Source organism: Archocentrus centrarchus, chromosome 13 (genome assembly GCF_007364275.1).
Source record: "Archocentrus centrarchus isolate MPI-CPG fArcCen1 chromosome 13, fArcCen1, whole genome shotgun sequence".
Taxonomy (NCBI): domain Eukaryota; kingdom Metazoa; phylum Chordata; class Actinopteri; order Cichliformes; family Cichlidae; genus Archocentrus; species Archocentrus centrarchus.
In genome coordinates this window covers 4,411,505-4,430,818 of record NC_044358.1, presented here as the reverse complement: position 1 = coordinate 4,430,818, position 19,314 = coordinate 4,411,505, and the positions used below count along the sequence as shown (strand labels likewise).

The 19,314-nt window shown below is 38.6% G+C and overlaps 1 protein-coding gene across 1 annotated transcript in view; it reads left to right on the top strand.

Moving 5' to 3' along the window:
* sgsm2 (small G protein signaling modulator 2) overlaps positions 1–19,314 on the top strand; it is a 112,172-nt gene that overhangs the window by 726 nt on the left and 92,132 nt on the right. Inside the window, exon 2 of the mRNA XM_030744456.1 lies at positions 13,792–13,867. Within this exon, the coding sequence (XP_030600316.1) occupies positions 13,792–13,867 (76 nt within the window). The remainder of the gene's footprint in view (positions 1–13,791; positions 13,868–19,314) is intronic.

Sequence of the window (19,314 nt, the reverse complement as noted above, 5' to 3'; positions counted from 1 at the left end):
TGTTATTTGTATCTGCATGATGATATCCATAACTGTATCTGCATCCATTAATAAACTAGCCCTGCAGGAGCAAAACCTCATGTTTTAAGTGATAAGCTGAGGCATCTACCAGCAGCACTAACGTCCACAATGCACACAGCACTACAGGCTTTTTTCTTCCTGATGATGAATGTCTCACATCTCCCCAGTGAGGAATAAATCATTACCCCTTTAACCTCTCTACCCACTCCTGTTGTAATCCTCATGCTGAAAGCTACAACTAGAGATATTTTCCTGCAGATGAAATGTCAGTGAAAACCAAAACCAGCCTCTTAGGAGGCTGGATGTGGCAAGGTGTGGCTCCCTGCTTGTACCTTAGTCTGAGCATGAAGCGCCCATCATTATAATGGAGAAGAAAGGTCAGGCTAAAAATACCAAGCCAAAAATCTGATAGTCAAAGAGGAGAGGTGGGGGGATTACCTAATCATTGTTCTCTGTGCTGTGAATTAAAGTATTCCATTCATCAAACAATACCTCGTTACCCCTCCGCCACCGCTTCACTTTAGGCTCACAAATGACTTGATGTAGTCAAGATTTCATGTTTGGTTATGAATGATTAGATTCATTTACCAAAGGTTGTGATTTGGTGAATTGATATCACTGCCGCCATCTGCTAAAAGAAGATGAAAACAGAAAATAGAAACACCTGTACTTTAAACAATAAATAAAATAAACTTCAGTTTTAGTTTTACTTCTGTGTTCAGTCTCTCTTCCTCTTGATATCTCAGGCAGTTTTGCCTTTTTTTCATGGATGTACCTGAGGGTTAGATATTTGGAGTCACTATATTGCTGGAAAACTTCACAATTTTCATATCCCTTTTATAACTGACAAAAGGTGCTAAAAGGCAGATGCCCTGCTGGCAGCATATACGTTACATTTTGATTCTATATATCAAAAAGCAAACCCTCAGCCAAGGCAGAGACCTAAATATAATAATTATTATTCCTGTAGTTCTTTTTGTTTCATTCTAGATCAGATCTTTTGGGCATTTTGAATGATGGCCCTTGGACTTCCATGTAAGAGAAATTAAAGCAGCTTAAAATACTGTGTTATTATCTCTTCATGTGCAGTCAGGATGTACCAGTTGCAGAATTCTGGGCTGATAGCCTCTGTTTATAAAACTGTTAACATTAATTGTCAACTGACCCATTTTAAACCAATTTTTTATTGTTAGAGCCTGATCAGCAAAGGCTTTTTAGACAGATACCAATTTGGTGATTATTATTTGGCCCAACCAATGCCACCTTTTGCTTCTAAGTTAAGAGGACAACATACGGGGGCTTCTCAAATGTCCAATTTTAGAACGTTTTCCTGTACAATCTGAAGTGCCTACTTCAGTGCAAAGGCTTACCTTGAATATAAAAGCTAAACACTTCTGTTCTCCTCTAGCTATTCCACAGTCACCCACAGGTTTGAGTCTTAAATAATTGAGTCATAGCATTGCCTCAGGCTCAAAACAGCTCCAGTTCTCAGGATGTCTGCAAGCAGTGGGGTCTGTGTCCACTTAACATAGACCACAGGGGAAAAGGAAGGAATGTTGCAGCTGAAGTCTTGGGTGACTGAGCCATTGAAAGCTGTGTGTTGATACTTCGAGCTGCATCTTCAAATACACCTGCAGTCATTGACTTGTGCTGCAGTAGCATCAATTGTTAATGCATACTGGCTGTTAACATTTAAAGGAAGCCTTGGTGCCTCAGCAGAATGTTTTGTTTTTGACTTTTAAAATAATTATATTAAATTCTCCTTGCAGGTTTGTTTTCATGTGATGTGATTTTCCTGTTTTCTTTACTTCTATTTAAAAAATTAGAGCTTTGCTCAAGATGCAATATTAGGCAATCTGCTTGTTGTCGTATAATGTAGTGCGTTTGAAACATAGTGCTTATAGTCAGTGTCTCTTTTTTGGAGACACTGATGACTGATTTCTGTAAATGAGATAAGGCCAGGACAAAATGCAGCTCTTTTAGTTTTAGACTAAGATTAATGTGCCCTCACATAAGGAGATGCTAAAACATATTGATCTGTTTTATGTTATATGCTTTCCAAATATTCATCTGCTTTGCCCAATTTGTTCAGATACAGACAGTTGTTATATTCTCTGTGTGTCTGGTATAAAAGTGATTATCATACAGTTCATCCAGTGCCATGCTAGTCAGTGTCATAGAACATTTTAAAGCAAATTCAGCTGTGCTGAGAAAGCCTGGTTTGAACAGAGTCGGCTGGCTCCTGGTTTAAAGCTCCCTGTCTCTTTAAGTGGCACTGGGTTCTCTCAGTATTGCTTGGCAACTGAAAGCCTGTGCAGCTCCCTAAGAAGTTAAATTGCATCAGTTGGCGATTAATATCGCAGCAATGAGGCAGCCCTGTCAGGTGGTCTCTTATACTGAGTCAAAAAGTGCCTTTCTGTAGTCACTGTTTTTCCTTAAGAATCCTTGTGCTTTTGTGATATGTACGGAGGTATTCTGGTGGTTACAGAACTAGTTTATTCCTCCTGTAAATGAATGTTTTTTTGTGTCTCCACAAAATAGAAAAGTTTTGGAGGACATTAATTTGACAAAAAACAAGAAAACAAAAACCCAAAAGCTTTTATGGCACTGTCTTAACCAGCCAGACAGCAACAAATCAGCATATGTGACTGAAGAGAGCACACTGACTACATAGAAAAGACTGTTTAGTGCACTTCAAACATAATAATCTGAAAGTAGTTTTAGAATGTTCTGCTTTACTGCTGCAGCAGTGGAAGATACTTGATTCAGCTCAGCTTTGAGTCAAGTATTTGCATCTGCACATGGTTAACTAATGACAGGAAAGATTAAATGCTGTAATCAGCCACAAAGTGTCTACACGCTTCAGTGTAACAGCTATCCAGATATTGGACATTATTTGCTGTCCTATTATGGAAATGAAGGCTCTCTTTAGAAGAGAGAAAAAAAACATTAAATTCATACTATAAGAACCAGCACACGTCCACAATCAGGTCCAGTCACCATGGTGAGATGAAAGCAAATGACTGGAGAGAGGTGGAGCAATGGAGGAGCAAGGGAGGGGGTGGGGTCATGCATGCCAGAGAAATAAGGTTAAATGCATACTGTAAGAACTAGCACACCATTTAATCAACATAGTAAACTAGGAAGGTGGCACTGTTTCATAGTGGGCAAAGGCTTGACTTCTCTTATGTTTTGTTTGCTTTATAAACAAAATAAGGTTATTAATCTAAAAGAGCTTGATGTGTATGTGTGCCTCATGGTTTAATATTCAGACAGTTCCTGAATAAAAATGCATAAATATTTAATTTTTCAAACTGATAAAATTCTGATTCAGAGCTTTTGTTAATTCTTGCTTCCTTAATTTTGCCCTCTGCATTGTAAAGTTTCACAGTACTGAAAAATCACTGTGATTTAGACCTCAGTCTCACAGGCCTAGAGACGGGTTGGTGACCCCCTGGCTTCCTCCGGTCGCTAGGGAAAAAATATGTATTTCCTGACTGGCAAGTGGTTGCGTGCTGCACCAAAAAAAAACTCCTAGCAGATTGCTGTGGTGCCGGTAGTTTGCATGGAAGACCTGTCTGCAAACACTAACCTTGCCTTACTGCTGAAAGCAACATGTTTCAAAAAGCACAGGTTTTACTTTGAAGGTGAATGGTCTATGTTTCCAGTTTGTGCTGCACTCTTCACAGTTTCACAACCAGGTAGAGTTCAGTTACACAAGACTAGTCAACCACTGGTCACGAGGGGAGTATGTGTATTCCTAGGCCAGTTGCAAGTGGTTGCTGGCAGCTACTGCCCCATGAACTCAGGCCTAGAGACTGGTCAGGCCTAGTGATGATGAGTAGCTGATTGATGTCCTTTCAAACGTGTTGCCAACAGTAGCCTATTAGGTCTAAATTTGGCATGCATGCCAGACACACGGTTGGCCCAGTGCATGCAAACCATATAAAGGCCAGCCCATTTTGGGCAAAAACAACCATGGTCAACCCATTCCAACCTCCCTGCAGCTCCTAGAAAGGCCATGCAAACCGAAGCGGCACCCTCCATCCTGAACTCCGAGCCTGGAAGGGTACCCCCAGCCCTCTCAGGGGCTGGGGAGGAGAGGCGCCAGGAGGGCCATGGGTACAGGCCGATCTGTACCCCCAGGGCTTGGGGTCCCCTCCAGGATCAAGAGTAATAGAAAATCCATTTAATTCATGCTGGGGTCCCTGGAGTGATCAGTTGCTGCCTAAAAGGAAAAATGCTGAGGAGGATCCTGAAGCTGTAACACAGATTAGAAGAGTTAATATAAAATAGTCGATTTGTATCAATAATACCAATGGCATACACTTAAATAAATCTAGTCAGTAGTAATAACATGCTTAGATGGCAAAATTAATAGCATTCATGGTGGGATTTGCTGACAGGCAAAATCAGGATTCTAGACTTATAGTTAATGAGTGACTGAATGAAGATCACATTTCAATAAAGTGTGTAGTAATGTTTTTTTTTTTTTTAAGGAGGCAGATACTCTTTCCACTGATATTTGTTCAATCAGGAGATTCAACCAGTGGTTAATATTAAGTGATTTTTTTTTTTTATCTTTCCAGTTAATAAATATTTTCCTGGCAATGGCCAAAGCTGTGATTGTGGGTTTAGCTTTTTTTGGATGGAAGATCAGTTGAGGTTATGTCACTGAGTAAGCACACATGAGGAGATAATGGGATTAATGGGTTCAGTGGGAGATAATGTGTTTCATCTTCCAGTTAACTCCAAGATCAGGAAATTGTGATAGGTTCAACATCAATCTGACCATAGTGGTGGAAGCCAATGGCAGTAACCTCCATTTTCTTTATTTACTACAGTGAGTAGCCTTGGTTGCAGTATTGCAACTCACAGCAAAACAACATTAAACTGTTTCTTCCCTGAAGAAATAGTCTAGCATTATAAAGCAGTGTTGGCTAACTTTCCCTCAGACTGACGCTTTCTCCAGGACCAAATAATTTCTTCCTGCAACAATCTTATTTTATGGCTGCTGCTCCAAGAGCTTCAAAGGCCAGAGTAGCTCTTAAAAACTATATTGATATCCACTTGATATTTCATACTCTTAAGGTTAAATGGTAATTTCCTCTACGTTTTCTTGATGGGAATAGTGGAGAAAATGATTTGATACAGGATATAGCTCTTTCAGGAAAGAATTATTTGAGGGTTATAGTATCTGTGAAAAGCAGCATCAGGTCAACAATTGCATTACATATGAGTAAGGACAAATGAAGTCATCCTTCAATTTGCTCTCACCTCATCTTCACTAAGGCCTTCCTCTTCCACCACCCATTTTACTAGGGCATTAGTTATTACCTCATTAGTGATCGTGTCTCTGCTGTGGCCAAACAAAAGTTCTTAAGGATGGAAACATTCTAGCTCTTCAGGGTAAAGTGAAGGGATGCAGCATAGCACACCAGAGCGCTACTTTCTTAAGATAATGTTTCAACACCATATGTATATGTATGATTGCTACTGATACTGTAATTAGAGAGATAGAAAAATAATCTGTAACAATTTAATAATCCCATCAGTCCTCTCTTGTAGCAGTTCTCTAAGTTTGGATTGTTGGTCCAAAAACAACAGTGTTTGAAGCCATAACATGGGAATCTAAAAAAAATTATAATCGTTTTTCACTTTTAAATAGCAAATAAGTGATTAATGATTCAAAGAAGTAATTGAGGGGCACTCATTTTCCAAACCAAGCTTCTTTATTTAAAAACAAAACAAAAAAGTCGTTTCCATTTATATTATTTCTTTAGAAAAAGTTAATTGTCTTGAAACCTGCTGGTATTTAAGCCCTCATAGTGAACATCCACTTTGCATTAGATAACATCAGTGTCACTTATATTCCAAGACTCACTGGTTTTCCTGCTGTATTGCACAGAAATGAATAAAAAAGGAAGGCGAGAGGGAGAAAACACAAACAGCACTGACACATCATGGATGCCTAAAGCAATTAACTTTGCTTTCTGCATTTAACACTATACTAATGTGGCTCTAATTTTTGGCAGTGCTCTGTTTTAAAAGTCACGTGTCACTGTATCTTTAGTGAACTCACAAAAGTTACTTAAATTCTTTGTCCTGTTAGATCTGCTCTCTGGACGGTCTGGGTATGTACAGACTGTCATTGATTGACATTTGTACCCATTAGCATTGCTACACCTGTCAGGGCAGGAAAGATTCTACCTTTGTCATTTTTCTCACTAGGAAAAACTTGTAATTATTAAAAACTAACAATGGCAAAATTCCACTGAGCTGCTTGTGTTTTAGCATCCATCCAAGTTAATTACTCCTGTTAAAGTCATGAGTAATTCCCATTATAGCGCTGCCCATGTTCCACTCTTAGACAGAGGTCTAATCAGCAGTAAGTGAAAACACCTGTGTGGCTGAGCAGAGCCATTAATGAGACAGACTAGAAAACAAATGATGCAGCTTGTATCTAAAAGTGTGTACCCATGCCTGTGTGGCTTACCTGTCAGATAAGAACACCATGCTTTGCGCTAATTACAGAGCGGAAAAAAATAATTAATTCTGAATTCTTGGCTAGCTAACTAACACGCTGTCACCTTATGCTAAAGTAAAAAATTGTGGGGCGCTGATGTTAGGTGGCACAATAAAAAGATGCTTTAATGTTGTGTTAGAGGATAATACTCTTTCCGCAGAACTTTCTCAGATTATATCCCTCACCTCAGGCAACCGAGCAAGTTCAATTTTCTGCCCTGATTGTAATCTCCCTTAATCATAAACTGAGTACTGGCCTAGATGAACAGTAAACAGCCTGACTTAATAAACAGTGTGCTGGACAGTTCTTTTATTGGCTGTATTTTCCATTTTGTAGAGTGCATGAAAATGGTTCTCTTTTTTGGTAGGCAAAAACAAACTGTTGATGTTCTGTTGTTTGTCTGATCATGATCATGATATACAGGGAAAATTAAATGTCTTTTTATGTAACAGGCAAGTAGCTAATGGGATCTTTTTTTCCATCCCTCCCAGAAAGCATTAGCTTCAAGATTCGTAGAAGTGTTTCAGAATGAACCAGCTCCCCTCAGCTGTTTAAAAAACAACAAAAACACATGTAGGGAGGATGTTTTAATCTTGTTCCTGGAAATCAGTTTAGATGTTTATTAATACTGGATAAGTTTTAATGAAGGTCATCTAATATAAGTAAATGCAAGTAACTCTGTGGCTAGTACCACTAATTTTTCTGTGCACAAATTATCAAGGGTTGTGTGCCATTTTGTAAAGAAGTCTAAAAACAATGGAATAAGCTACTATACACACAATGTTGTCTGTTGCAATAGGCTGGAGTTGAATGATCCTCTGGACTCTAGCATACAGCTGAGTTTAACCACAGTCGCCCAATTGGGCAAGCAAGGAATTGAAGTCAGAATTTACACAACTGATAAGTTTTATGTACTCACTTATCATCAACCATCATCAGGAATATATTTTATATATGCAACTTGTCGAGCTGTACCTTACTTAAACCACAGAGTGAAGTCCAGCTGTAAAGTTACAGCAGTGTAAACTGTGTCACATTCTCATGGGAATTTGCATGTTGATATTTGTATGTTTATACTTGGTTCTTTTACACACATTAGAAAATTGAGCAGTCACATTTAGAGGCTATTTATCACCTAGAAAAGCTATTCAATCAATAATGTCACTTTAATCTGGTGACAAGCTAGCAAACCATGTATCTTTTATAACATTTAATGTTTAAATGTATCCAGTTTAAAGTTTCAGAGCTCTAATCTGCAGAGGGCTGGTGGTTGCTAACCAGCTAACTGTGGCTTAGCTACCTAACATATATCGGCTGCTTCATCACGTCCAAATCAACTATTTGGTCATATACTGATAATCAGACCTAAACGCTTCCCGTGGATGTTCAAGATACTACATACAGGACATACTAGAGACATACTGCCTTGCACAATAGTGCAAGGCAGTCTTGTGTATGTCTGCTCATAGTTTTATCAGATGAAAACCTTCAAACAGAGTTTGATTTTGAGCTGCCTACAAACTTGAACTTTATTTTTTAAACTTTTTACCCTCCTTGGTTGGTGAGTCCATCATAAGTTGTTAGCCAGTGAGCATATCCTGGCTAACAACTTGTGTTATCCAGGGTATGCCTATTGGCATAATCCAGTTCTTAATATATGCAATTACATGCTGAGGAGCATCCACATTTAGAAACTATGTAATCCCCAGCAGCTAGAACTAATTAAACTTGTTAATTCTCAATTCTCAGTTCTGTCTCACAGTCAGTCACATCCAGGTGAAGTATCAATCCCCCTCTGACAGGCTGCTGTGTCACTTTACTCAGATTTACTGAGTGGAGTTGTTCTCTGTGTAAATATATATACGGATCTACTTGCACATCTATGAGACTGAATGAGAAGCAGAGAGTTCTACAGAGAGTTCACCCTAACCTGAAATCACTCTCAGGTCATCTTGCCCAACAGACATGGGAGCTGGTCCTATTTCTGTGTACGTGTTCCATTAATTAAACCTTGTAGTCAAGGTTTAATTAATTTGATCTTTTGCCATATTGATTGGACGTTCACCCGAGAGCAATTAATAATGAAGCATTTAAAATTGAGTGGTGTTTGGTCAAAGGTACTGTTTATATTGATATAATGACAGAACTGTAATATTTAGAATATGTCTTAACAGATGACTCAGTGTTTGCCACTCTAGCCTTCAAATGCCATGGCATTTCCTTATTTTTCCTTCTGGCATGTATGACTGTTACGCTGGGACAGGAATGGTAAAAAGCCAGTTTGACTAGATCTGTGGGCTACTGGCATTTGTCCATCTAGACCATAAGGGCAATAACATAACAGTCTCTGTCTTTAGGCAGTTTTATTTTTAGAATAAATTGCTTCCTCTCTTTTTACCCCTCTTCCATTCCTTTCCTTTCCTTTCCTTTCCTTTCCTTTCCTTTCCTTTCCTTTCCTTTCCTTTCCTTTCCTTTCCTTTCCTTTCCTTTCCTTCTACATATGTGTGCTTTGAGAGAAATTGTGGTCAATATGCAGAAAAGAAATTGAACCCAGAGATCATTTAAAATAGCCCAACAGTACTGAGGTGGAATGACAGCAAGTCATAGAAGTATATATATATATTTTATATATTTTTTTTTTATGGCTGCATAGACAAAGTTAAACTTTGTTAAATTATACTCAGTCTATTTAATCAACTTGGAAATTAGTTTTTGTGTGGACACCAGAGCTAATGATGAGAACATGGATGTATTTGTCAGCAGCGGCGCATTTTTTTGACTCTACAAAATGAGCAATTTAGCCCATCCCTTACTAAAAAAAATCTTTAATTAGCAAAGCTGAACAAGGCTGAGCCTAACTCTATCTTTACAACCTCCCACACCTGCACAATACAGGGAAAAACTTTTAAGTGAAAGAGTGATATTGTAGTGAGAGTTTTATTATAACACAGCCACACAAGCAATTAAATCCATCCTGTTTATCAATTAGGCCCAAACCAGGCGGAGGTGTCAGACATGTCCCGGATTAATTACTGACTGCAATTAATTCTACAGAGAGAGCGAACTTGGACAAGCAAATGGCATACTGAGTCAGTGTTGTTGAACTCACTCAGGCTCTCCTCCCCAGAGACACAATAGATAGCTGCAGAAAGACTCATTTAAATGTTTCCAGGATGCCAAGATATTAATTGGAAGTCAGCAGTGCGGATGTTTGGGCGAGATCGTCAGAGCTGTTATTAGTACATGTCACAATGTGAAGAGGAGACTTCACAAATTTGTATATTTATATTTTTGGTAATAGGGTACTTGATGCTCAGTAGAAAAACTTTGTTTTCCATACGAATAACTAATTAGAAAAAGTTGGTAGCAGTATTAGCAGCTGCTAAGCTGTCTTCACATTCTGGGGTGATATGAAGCCAATTTCTTGATTTTAACAAAGTAAAAGAAAAGTAGCTCTAAACTGTCCCTTCAAGCACACATTACAGTGTTGAACTTTAAATCTACTGTCATTATTAATGTAATGAAGGCTGGTAATGTTTATGCCTGAGTACTACCAGCAGTATCAGTCCAGTCTCCAAAGCTCTGACTTGATGAAGGTTTTTACCCTTTTAGCAGTGAGGCTTAAAATAAGTTACAGGAATATTAATTGAAAAATAATTTTTTTCTGGGAAAAAATACTTGAGGTGGGGGTGTGGGAAATCCCAAACAGGGATATAAGATACAGCCAATTAAAATGGCCGATCCTTGGGCGAAATGAGATCCCCAAACTTGTGACGTGGGCAGTCGACCACGAGTGGGAACGTTCTCAAGCAGCATTTAGGAAGACTGGTGGTAATGTCTTGTGTATCCACCAGAAGGAGCAGTGATAATGGACGTGCATTCAATTACAGCCCGCTATGCTGTATATTCATACATTTTAAATTTGCTCAGGGGTTCTTTAATTCTAACAGAATCAGAATGTCGAACCTTTATGTAAAACACTGATGTAGATATTTGCTTGTTGCTAATTAAGTAGAGGATGTGCACACTAAACAAGCTGACTAATGAACATGAAAACGTGAAACAGTTATTTGACTGCACTGCTAATGTTTTTAAACAAAAAGTAAATTTGAAGTTTAAACGTGAATTGATCATTGCTGGGTTCTGTCAGTGAACGGCACATTTAGATGTGATACAACAGAGAGCAGTGCTGTATGTGCGTGTGTACTCTGCTCTAAAGAAATATGTGCAGCTCTGTTCTGAACATTTAGAGTGAAGACTCAGTGAAAAGCTAGTTTAGGGGAGGGACCCAAAGATTTGGTTCTTACAACTATGGGAATGTGTGTGTGTGTGTGTGTGTGTGTGTGTGTGTGTGTGTGTGTGTGTGTGTGTGTGTGTGTGTGTATGTGTGTGTGTGTGTGTGTGTGTGTGTGTGTGTGTGTGTGTGTATGTGTGTGTGTGTGTGTGTGTGGCTTAAGATGCAGGAGCCTCCTGATGCTCATCCCGGCTTTCTTAAGACTGATAATAAATAAATAAATAACCACATTAAAAACGTGATTTATAAAGGGTTACACAGATGTCCTATCATCAAATAATTTATGGTCTGCATAATTGTAAAATGCAGTAAACAGCCTGACAGCCAGCTGGGAGCGGCCATTTTAAGTGGCTGTATCTGTGTCCACTGGTGTGTGTTTGTTTGTGACTATTGTTATCTTGCATTTAGTTTGTATAAAGAGAATACAATATACAGAAAATAGAGAATATTTGAGGTTAACAATTCTGCGGAAGTATCCTGGGCTAATATTTAGAATAGGAGAGAAAGAAGTAGAATGCAAAATCTGCAACATGTTTTTAAAAAGTTTATTTTACAGAGGGACCAAACCTCATGGGCTGTTCGTGTGAACATGGTGAGTGGGAGTGACTGAGGAAGTCCTAACATTCTTAAATGATACCCACCAGATTTTGCAGTTTACTGTTATTCACTGAATCTGTTTCATACCAGAAAGCATCCACAGGATAAATGAATTCATTTCTGATATCTGCCCTAGATGTAACATAGAGACAGTTGACCTTATTCTTGTGTTTTGGAAACGTAATAAATGTAAAACATTACTGGTGCTCAGTATGGGAGACTCTGAAAGACATTGTTGGATTTTCCGTATTACGACGTACCTGATATTTTTCTGTCCAGAGGAAACAAGGTGCAGTTTGTCAAACTGGCTGTGATTGCTGGCAATAAATGTAATAGCCTTTTGTGGATAAGTGGTGACACACTTCTATCTCTGTGTGCCTTAAAGAAACCTGCTCTTGGATTGTTTCAGAAAAGTTTGTTTAAACTCAAAATAAAAGCATATTACTACATATTACATCAGTGTTGGTCTGATTTTTAGGTGCTATGTGGATAATGCATCAGCCTGTGATGAGAAGGCAATTAGACATGCAATCTGCCTTTACAAATGTCTGTGAAAGAACGGGTCATTCTACAGGGCTTTCTGAATTAAAGCATGGTACTGTATTAGGATGTCACTGTTGCAGCAAGTTAGTTTATGTAATTTCTGCCCTCCTAGATATTCTATGATCATCTGTAAGTGGTAATTTTGCAAAGTGGAAGAATTTAGGAACCACAGTATCTCAGACACAAAGTGTCAGACGACATAAAGTTACAGAGTGGAGTTGCCAAATGCTGAGGCACATTGTGCTTAAATCACCAACACTCTGCTGAATCAGTAGCTGCAGAGTTGAAATCCTCCTTAGGCATTAACATCAGCGGATGTGCACCAGGAGTTTCATTGCATGGATTTTTATGGAAGAGCATCTGAATGAAAGCCTTACATCACCAAGCACAATGCCAAGCATCTGATGGAGAGGTCTAAAGCACTCTGCCACTGGACTCTGGAGCAGTGGAGTGTTCTGTGGAGTGACAAATCACGCTTTTCTATCTGACAGTCTGATGGACAAATCTGGGTTTGGTGAATGCCAGAATAATGCTGCCTGCCTGACTGTATTTTGCCAGCTATGAAGTTTGGTGGAGGAGGGATAATGCTATGAGATTGTTTTTTTTTTCTGGGGTTGACTTGAGCCCCTTACTTCCCGTGAAAAGAAATTTTAATGCATCAGCTTACCAAGTCATTTAAACAATTCTATGCTCCTAGCTTTGTGGGAAGTTTGGGAAGTGCTCGAATGCACAAAGCAAAGTCTGTACAGATATGGTTGGACAAGTTTGGTGTGGAAGAACTTGACTGGCCTGCACAGAGCCCTGACCTCAACCCCATTGAACACCTTTAGGATAAACTAGAACAAACATTGGTTCTCTTGCCCAACATCAGCATCTAACTTCGAAAATACTCCTCTGGATGAAGAGACAAAAATTCTGTGGGAATTTTTGCCCATTCATTTTGCATTCCCAGAAGAGTGGAAGCTGTTATTGTTGCAAAGAGGGGACCCAACTCCATATTAATGCCTACGGATGTCATGGTCCTGGGCCGGTGGCCCAGTGTTTTGTGTTCTCTTGGTTCTGTTCCATTTATTTCTGTGATTATGTTTATTAGTTCCTTAGTTTATTTCTAGTCCCTTGTGTTTCCCTGTGTCAAGTCTGCGTGTACCTTGTCTAGTCACTTCCTGTTTTATTTTGACAGTCTTGTGTTCCCCGTGTTTGTGTTTAGTTTTGCTTCCCCTGTTATTAGTTTCATTTGCTTCACCTGCTGTGCCCTGCTGTTTCCTCTTGCCCTGATTACCTAATGTGTATTTAAGCCCTCAGTTTTCTTCTGTTCTTTGTCGTGTCGTTGTCTACGACTTCCGCTGCTGTGTGTATCCCTGTGTTTATTTTCATGCATTTAGTTCTGGCACCCGTTCATCCGAGTATAACCCTGGCCTTTTCTTTGTCCTCAATAAACACCTTTTTAGTTAAAACTAAGCCTGCATTTTGGGGTCTCCCTGCTCCTGCTGCACAGCACGATATGACAATGGATTTAGAATGTGATGCTGTAAAAGCCTCTTAATGTGTAGGTGGGCCAGTATTTTTGTCCATACAGTATATAAAGTGTATATAAAGGTACAATTTTGTGAAAAATTGATTTATTTATTGATTAGTTTAGATAGTTTAGATGGTATCTTTTATGTAAAACTGATGCAGATTACCTTGACTGTGTAAGTGGATATGGCTATAATCTGTATTCAGCCTCTCCCGTACAGAGAGGCAATAATAACAGCTAAGGTTCAAGATAACGACTCTTAGCACAGAAACACTGTGGCTCTTCTATGTGCAGGTGAAGCAGATTATGGAGGAAGCGGTGACTAAGAAATTTGTCCACGAAGACAGCAGCCACATCATCGCTCTCTGCAGTAAGTACTATTATTTTTCTCTTTTCTTTTTACCACAAGCATACAGCTATAGACTCATGACTTCAGAGGACATTATATTGACTTACAATGATTTCCTAGATTTGTTTGAAACTGTGATTGCATTTCTTTTGTGGTAAATCAATAGGTTGGTGACACATTTTGAGACTTTTTTTGTTTTGTTTTTTTTTCATTTAATTCCCTTGTGTAAAATGCTTTCACTAAACATAATTTAGCACCACACTTCCTATCTCTGCCCTACACATACTCACACACACACATACACACACACATGCTTGTTGAACTCTTTAACAGGTGTCTTGATGCTGTTTCTTCATCAAGGACATCCTTTGACGTCACTGTGACCATGCTGCTGTCTCAGTGGAAAGTTAGTAATCACAGTGGAGCTAATGGAAACTAATTTCATAGAGAGGCTGTACAAAACCCAGGCTTTCTAAGCCTGTTTGTGTGTAAGTGTATGTGTTTGTGTGGACAGACATAGAAGGGTTGTCCCTCCTGACCGGTTGGTTGAGCTTACAGTACTGTGTGAGTCACAGCTTCCATGCTCATCAAAATGCTGCCTCGACCTATAGCTTCAGATCAACCAAATGACTGACCTCACAGCAGAAGCTTGCCTCTCTCTTGGGATAAAGATGCATTACTGGACCAAAACTCAAATAAATGCAAATAGATACTTTTTTTTACCATATTGTTGTCACCAGGCAGGCGGGCAGGCAGATGGTCAACGTTTGTCTTTGTGAATGCAATAACTCAAGAATGATGTGACCTAGATTTTTCAAATTAATACCATAGATTCGTCTACTAAAAATCTTGGATGAGTTGGAATCTCAGAGATGTTGACCTCAAGGTCAAGGTCAGAGGTCAAGTTTTCTAAAAATCTTGGACAACGATGTCACCTAGGATATACAATTTCATACCATAGATTCATCTACTAAAAATGTTGATGCTAATATTGCCAATCACAGAAAGTGACAGTATCCTCAGTGGTTTATATTTATTTTGAATTTAGCATTTCTTATTCCTGTATCTTACATAGGTTTTTGCTTTTGAATTTATATTGTCAGTAAAATCATTAAGGCTCATAAGCACCCCATTAAGATCTACTGAGACCTAGTAATTATGTTTTCTTAATAGGGCTGCTTGATTATGGAAAAAATCATGATCATGATTATTTTGGTCAATATTGAAATCACGATTACTTAACATGATTACTCGTTGACTTTGTAAACACTGCATTTATAGCGCTTAGAGAACAGTGAATACTTTGAAGTCTAGTACATTTCTACAATCTCTTAAAAATAAATATTAATTTAAAATAAAATACAAAATATAATAAAAAAAAAAAAAAAAAAAATATATATATATATATAATTTGTTATTTCTCGGGAGGTGCAGGTCAGGTTACGGCACAGATTTCCTGCTCGATAGTTAATGGTAATTAACACATAATACACCAGCACAAGCATAAGTGCCATTAATGTCGCTGGCCGCTAATGTAGGTTACTCTCTAGGCCCGCAACGACTAAACGCCACAGAATAAATCAAGGCTAAGCGTATACGGAGCGTAATGTGACAAAGTCATTTTAATAATAATTGTTTTTTGCAGATGACACTGTTGTTGAGATTGTTTGGAGCCAAAATCGAAATTGAAATCAAATTTCAATTAATTGCCCAGCCCTAGTTTTTGAATTTGTGCTTCTAGGAGGTTTGTGCCACCTAAAGATTCTACTGCCAGGAGGCTGAGGGGTGGCACTGGCAACTGACAGTATTTTTCTCAAAGTCTCTGGTCCATAATTTAACATTTTTATTGTGTTATATTAAATCTAATATCTCTGCCAAAAACACATGATTTATGAATTAAGAAAATACCCATTCCAGGTTGCGGAAGGACTTGCTGACATATTTGGAAGAGTTGAAGTACCCCACCCAGGGTTGTGCAGGGTTTTTCCTAAATACAAAATAGTTTTGGCATTTCACTAAGGAAAATTACTGGGATAAAAAAAAATAGTAGAGTTTAGTTATCACGAGCTTAAATTATTGTAATTTTTTATCAAATGGCCAAATATAACAGGAAATGTACAGACATTTGATAAGTAAGGTAACACAGACTATCTGCCTTACACATGTGGACCATCAAAGTTATGTATGTAGTCAACCCAGAGACCAGTTTTGGGGGAAAACCCCCTGGTCTTGGTCACATGAAGGAGAAGATTGTCAGACAGCATCTGCAGTGACGGATGCTTTACCAGTTTGTTGTGGAAAATAGAGTGCTGAGCATGAAGGTGAATTTACTAGTCGATCTGTGTTAACTTCCTCTGAAGGGTATCTGCACTCAGACTCAGGGATAGCACAAGGAGTGGCCCGGGGTAGAACCACAACCCTGCTTCTGTTGTGGCTCAGATCCAGATAAGTGGTAGAAAATGGATGAATGGATGGATCAAGTCTGGCCGTCGTCTGTCGACTTTTTGGTTACTTGGTTTGCTGCTTCTGAAACACAAATACTCTACAAAATAGGGGGAGATGGAGTTTCAATTTTTGACTTTTTAAATTTTATTCATGAATTTTCAAAATTTTTGATAAACACTGGACATTGATGTTTACCTTTAACCCCCACTTCTCCCTTATTCCTAGACCAACTCTTGAAATTGGTAAGAGTGTTCAATGTGCAAAGCTCTACAAAATGTTTCAGACAAATTTTTATTTTTATTTTACTTTTTACATTTTTTTATGAATTTTTGAAATTTTGAAGATAAACAATGTATTCATTTTCAACTTCAATGGCTATTTCTCCCTTATTTATTGGCTGAATCTTTTGAATCTTACTACAAGTATTAATTGGGTAAACCACTACACAATCCTGCAGATTAATTTCTGATTTCTGACAATAGCATCTCCTCCCTTGTTTTCGTGGCCAGTTCTTCTGAAAATTGGTATGGGTATTCTTTAGGTAAAGGTCTACAAAATCTCCAAGACAGATTTTCAATTTTTGACTTTTTTTTTATATAAATTTTTAAGAAATACTGTACATTCATGTTTAACATCAATCGCTACTCCTTCCTTTTTTATTGGCAAATTCTTCTGAAACTTAGTATGAGTATTCATTGGACCAAGGTCTACAGAATGTCCAAGACATATTTCCATTATTTATTTATTTATGTTTTTCACATTTGTACAAATTAAAAATTTACCTATCAGCTCAATGATGGTTCACCTACAGCCAAATTAGATTCCATTCCAACATATCACATATTGTACAAGTAAAACATTTGACAGCAGAGATCTATGTACAACAGGTCTCTTGGTTGTTGTTTTGTTTTTTTGGTTATTATCCTCCGATGCAAAATAAAGCGGGAGGATATTGTTGTCATACCATCCGTCTGTCTGTCCCTGTCTCATCTCCTCTTGTCTCAGCATTCACTGCCTGTCCAACATATCTCTTTGATAAGTAGACCTATGTTACAATGTGATCAGCTCAGTGTTTTTGTTGTGGAACAGCACAGGAATGTGCACAGGGATCTTTTGTGCTTGTTCTTCCAGTCTTCTCCATTTATTTTCTGTCTCCCCTTCCCAAAGCTTTGATTGAAGCATTCTTTTCACTTTCGTCTGTGTCAGTGAAAATACTGAACACTTTGTCAACTGATATTTATTTACAAATGATATCCGTCTGTGCTATTTTTGAGTGACAATAATAAAAAAAAATTAAGTGGTATGACATATTAACCTTCATTTTAACCCTTTACACAAACTGAAATGAAAAAGCATTTTAATTTTGATTCAGTCAAGTTTTGTCTGACATTGGATGGATGGAATTAATGTCATCTGGCTAGCCAGGTAATTCACCTGAGTGACACTAATTACTCAGCATCGTGATGGGTAGCCTGTTAGTGTGACCTTTAGATGATGTCTAGGGACTGCAAGCAATCTGCTGGCGAAGTTCTCCAGTTGTCTATATCATGCTTCAGCTGCTTATCCACTTTGTTGACATAATCAAAGAACCACCTCGTTGACTTAAGGTTTTGCACCCACACACACACAAGCAGCGACACCATATAACAAGAGTAGCAGTGCTGCCAGGTGCATAGTCGGGAAACACTATAGTACAAGAGAAAAGTGTCTCAGACTGCACATATGCTATTAATTTCTTCTATTTTTTTTTTTTAATGAGTTTGCATTGAATCCTATGTGTGATTGTCATTGACTGGGGAGGACCACTGGTTTAGAGCAATCAGTCAATCAATCAGTTATAGTAACATCACTTTTAGGCTGCAGCCTTATTGATTAGCCTGTTATGCCAACTTCTGATTGGCTGAGAATTGTCTAGCATGTTGGTCAGGCATGACTTATGGCCATAAATAGTACAGACTATGACTAATCATTGAGCAAAATTAAAGCCATACCCACTGCTCAGCAATATTGCTCAAATATGAGCAACATAGTTGGATTAAGTTTTGTACATGGTAGCCTTATGATTATATGCATTGATATCAGCAGATTATGTAGTATGGGTACATTATGTAGTATGAATACCTTATAAGTATGTTAATATTAAAATTGTATTTTTGCTGGAATATGTATTATATCTTTACTAACCCAGGGGTGACTAAAAGTATTTGGATAAAGGTTTAGGGCAAGGCCTCCAAATGAGTGCAAAATAGCTTTGTAGAAGCTATTAAGGTCTGCTGAAGGGCTTTTTGCTTTCTCCAATCTCATTGTAAATCCTGTATAATGACAATAAAGGCATTCTATTTCTATTATGAAATGGGGCTGTAATATTATCCTTTTTTGAGTACTGATCAGTGAAGATAGACAGCAAAGTGGGGAGAGAGAGAGGGGAAGACACACAGCAACGGGTCATGGGTCACAAGCACCATTGGTGATGGGTCTTGTTTTTCAAAAGCAGATTATCCGGGGGGCCCGGGTGGCTTAGTGGTGAAGCTGTCGACCACATACGTATGCTGCGCGTTGCGGTGCAGGCGGCGCGGGTTCGAGTCTCAGCCTGTCGCCAATTTGGCCGCGTGTCTTCCCTTGTATCTTCCCCCCATTTCCTGTCTCTCTCCACTGCTAACAAAAGCTGCTGTGGCTGAAAACGCAAAAAAAAAAAGCAGATTATCCAGTTTGGATATTCTCACTAGATATTTGTTTAAAATTCCCCATTATTGTGGATATTGTGATATTGTACTTTCTCAGCCACAGGCAATCAATTCTCAGGAGATTGGGATTCAGTCCCTGACTTTTTTTAGCCTATATGTTAAAGTTATGTTGGACAAGAGCTGTAACATCCATCCATCCATCCATCCATCCATCCATCCATCCATTCTCTTCCGCTTATCCAGGGCCGGGTCGCGGGGGCAGTAGCCTAAGCAGAGAAGCCCAGGCTTCCCTCTCCCCAGGCACCTCCACCAGCTCATCTGGGGGGGCCCCAAGGCGTT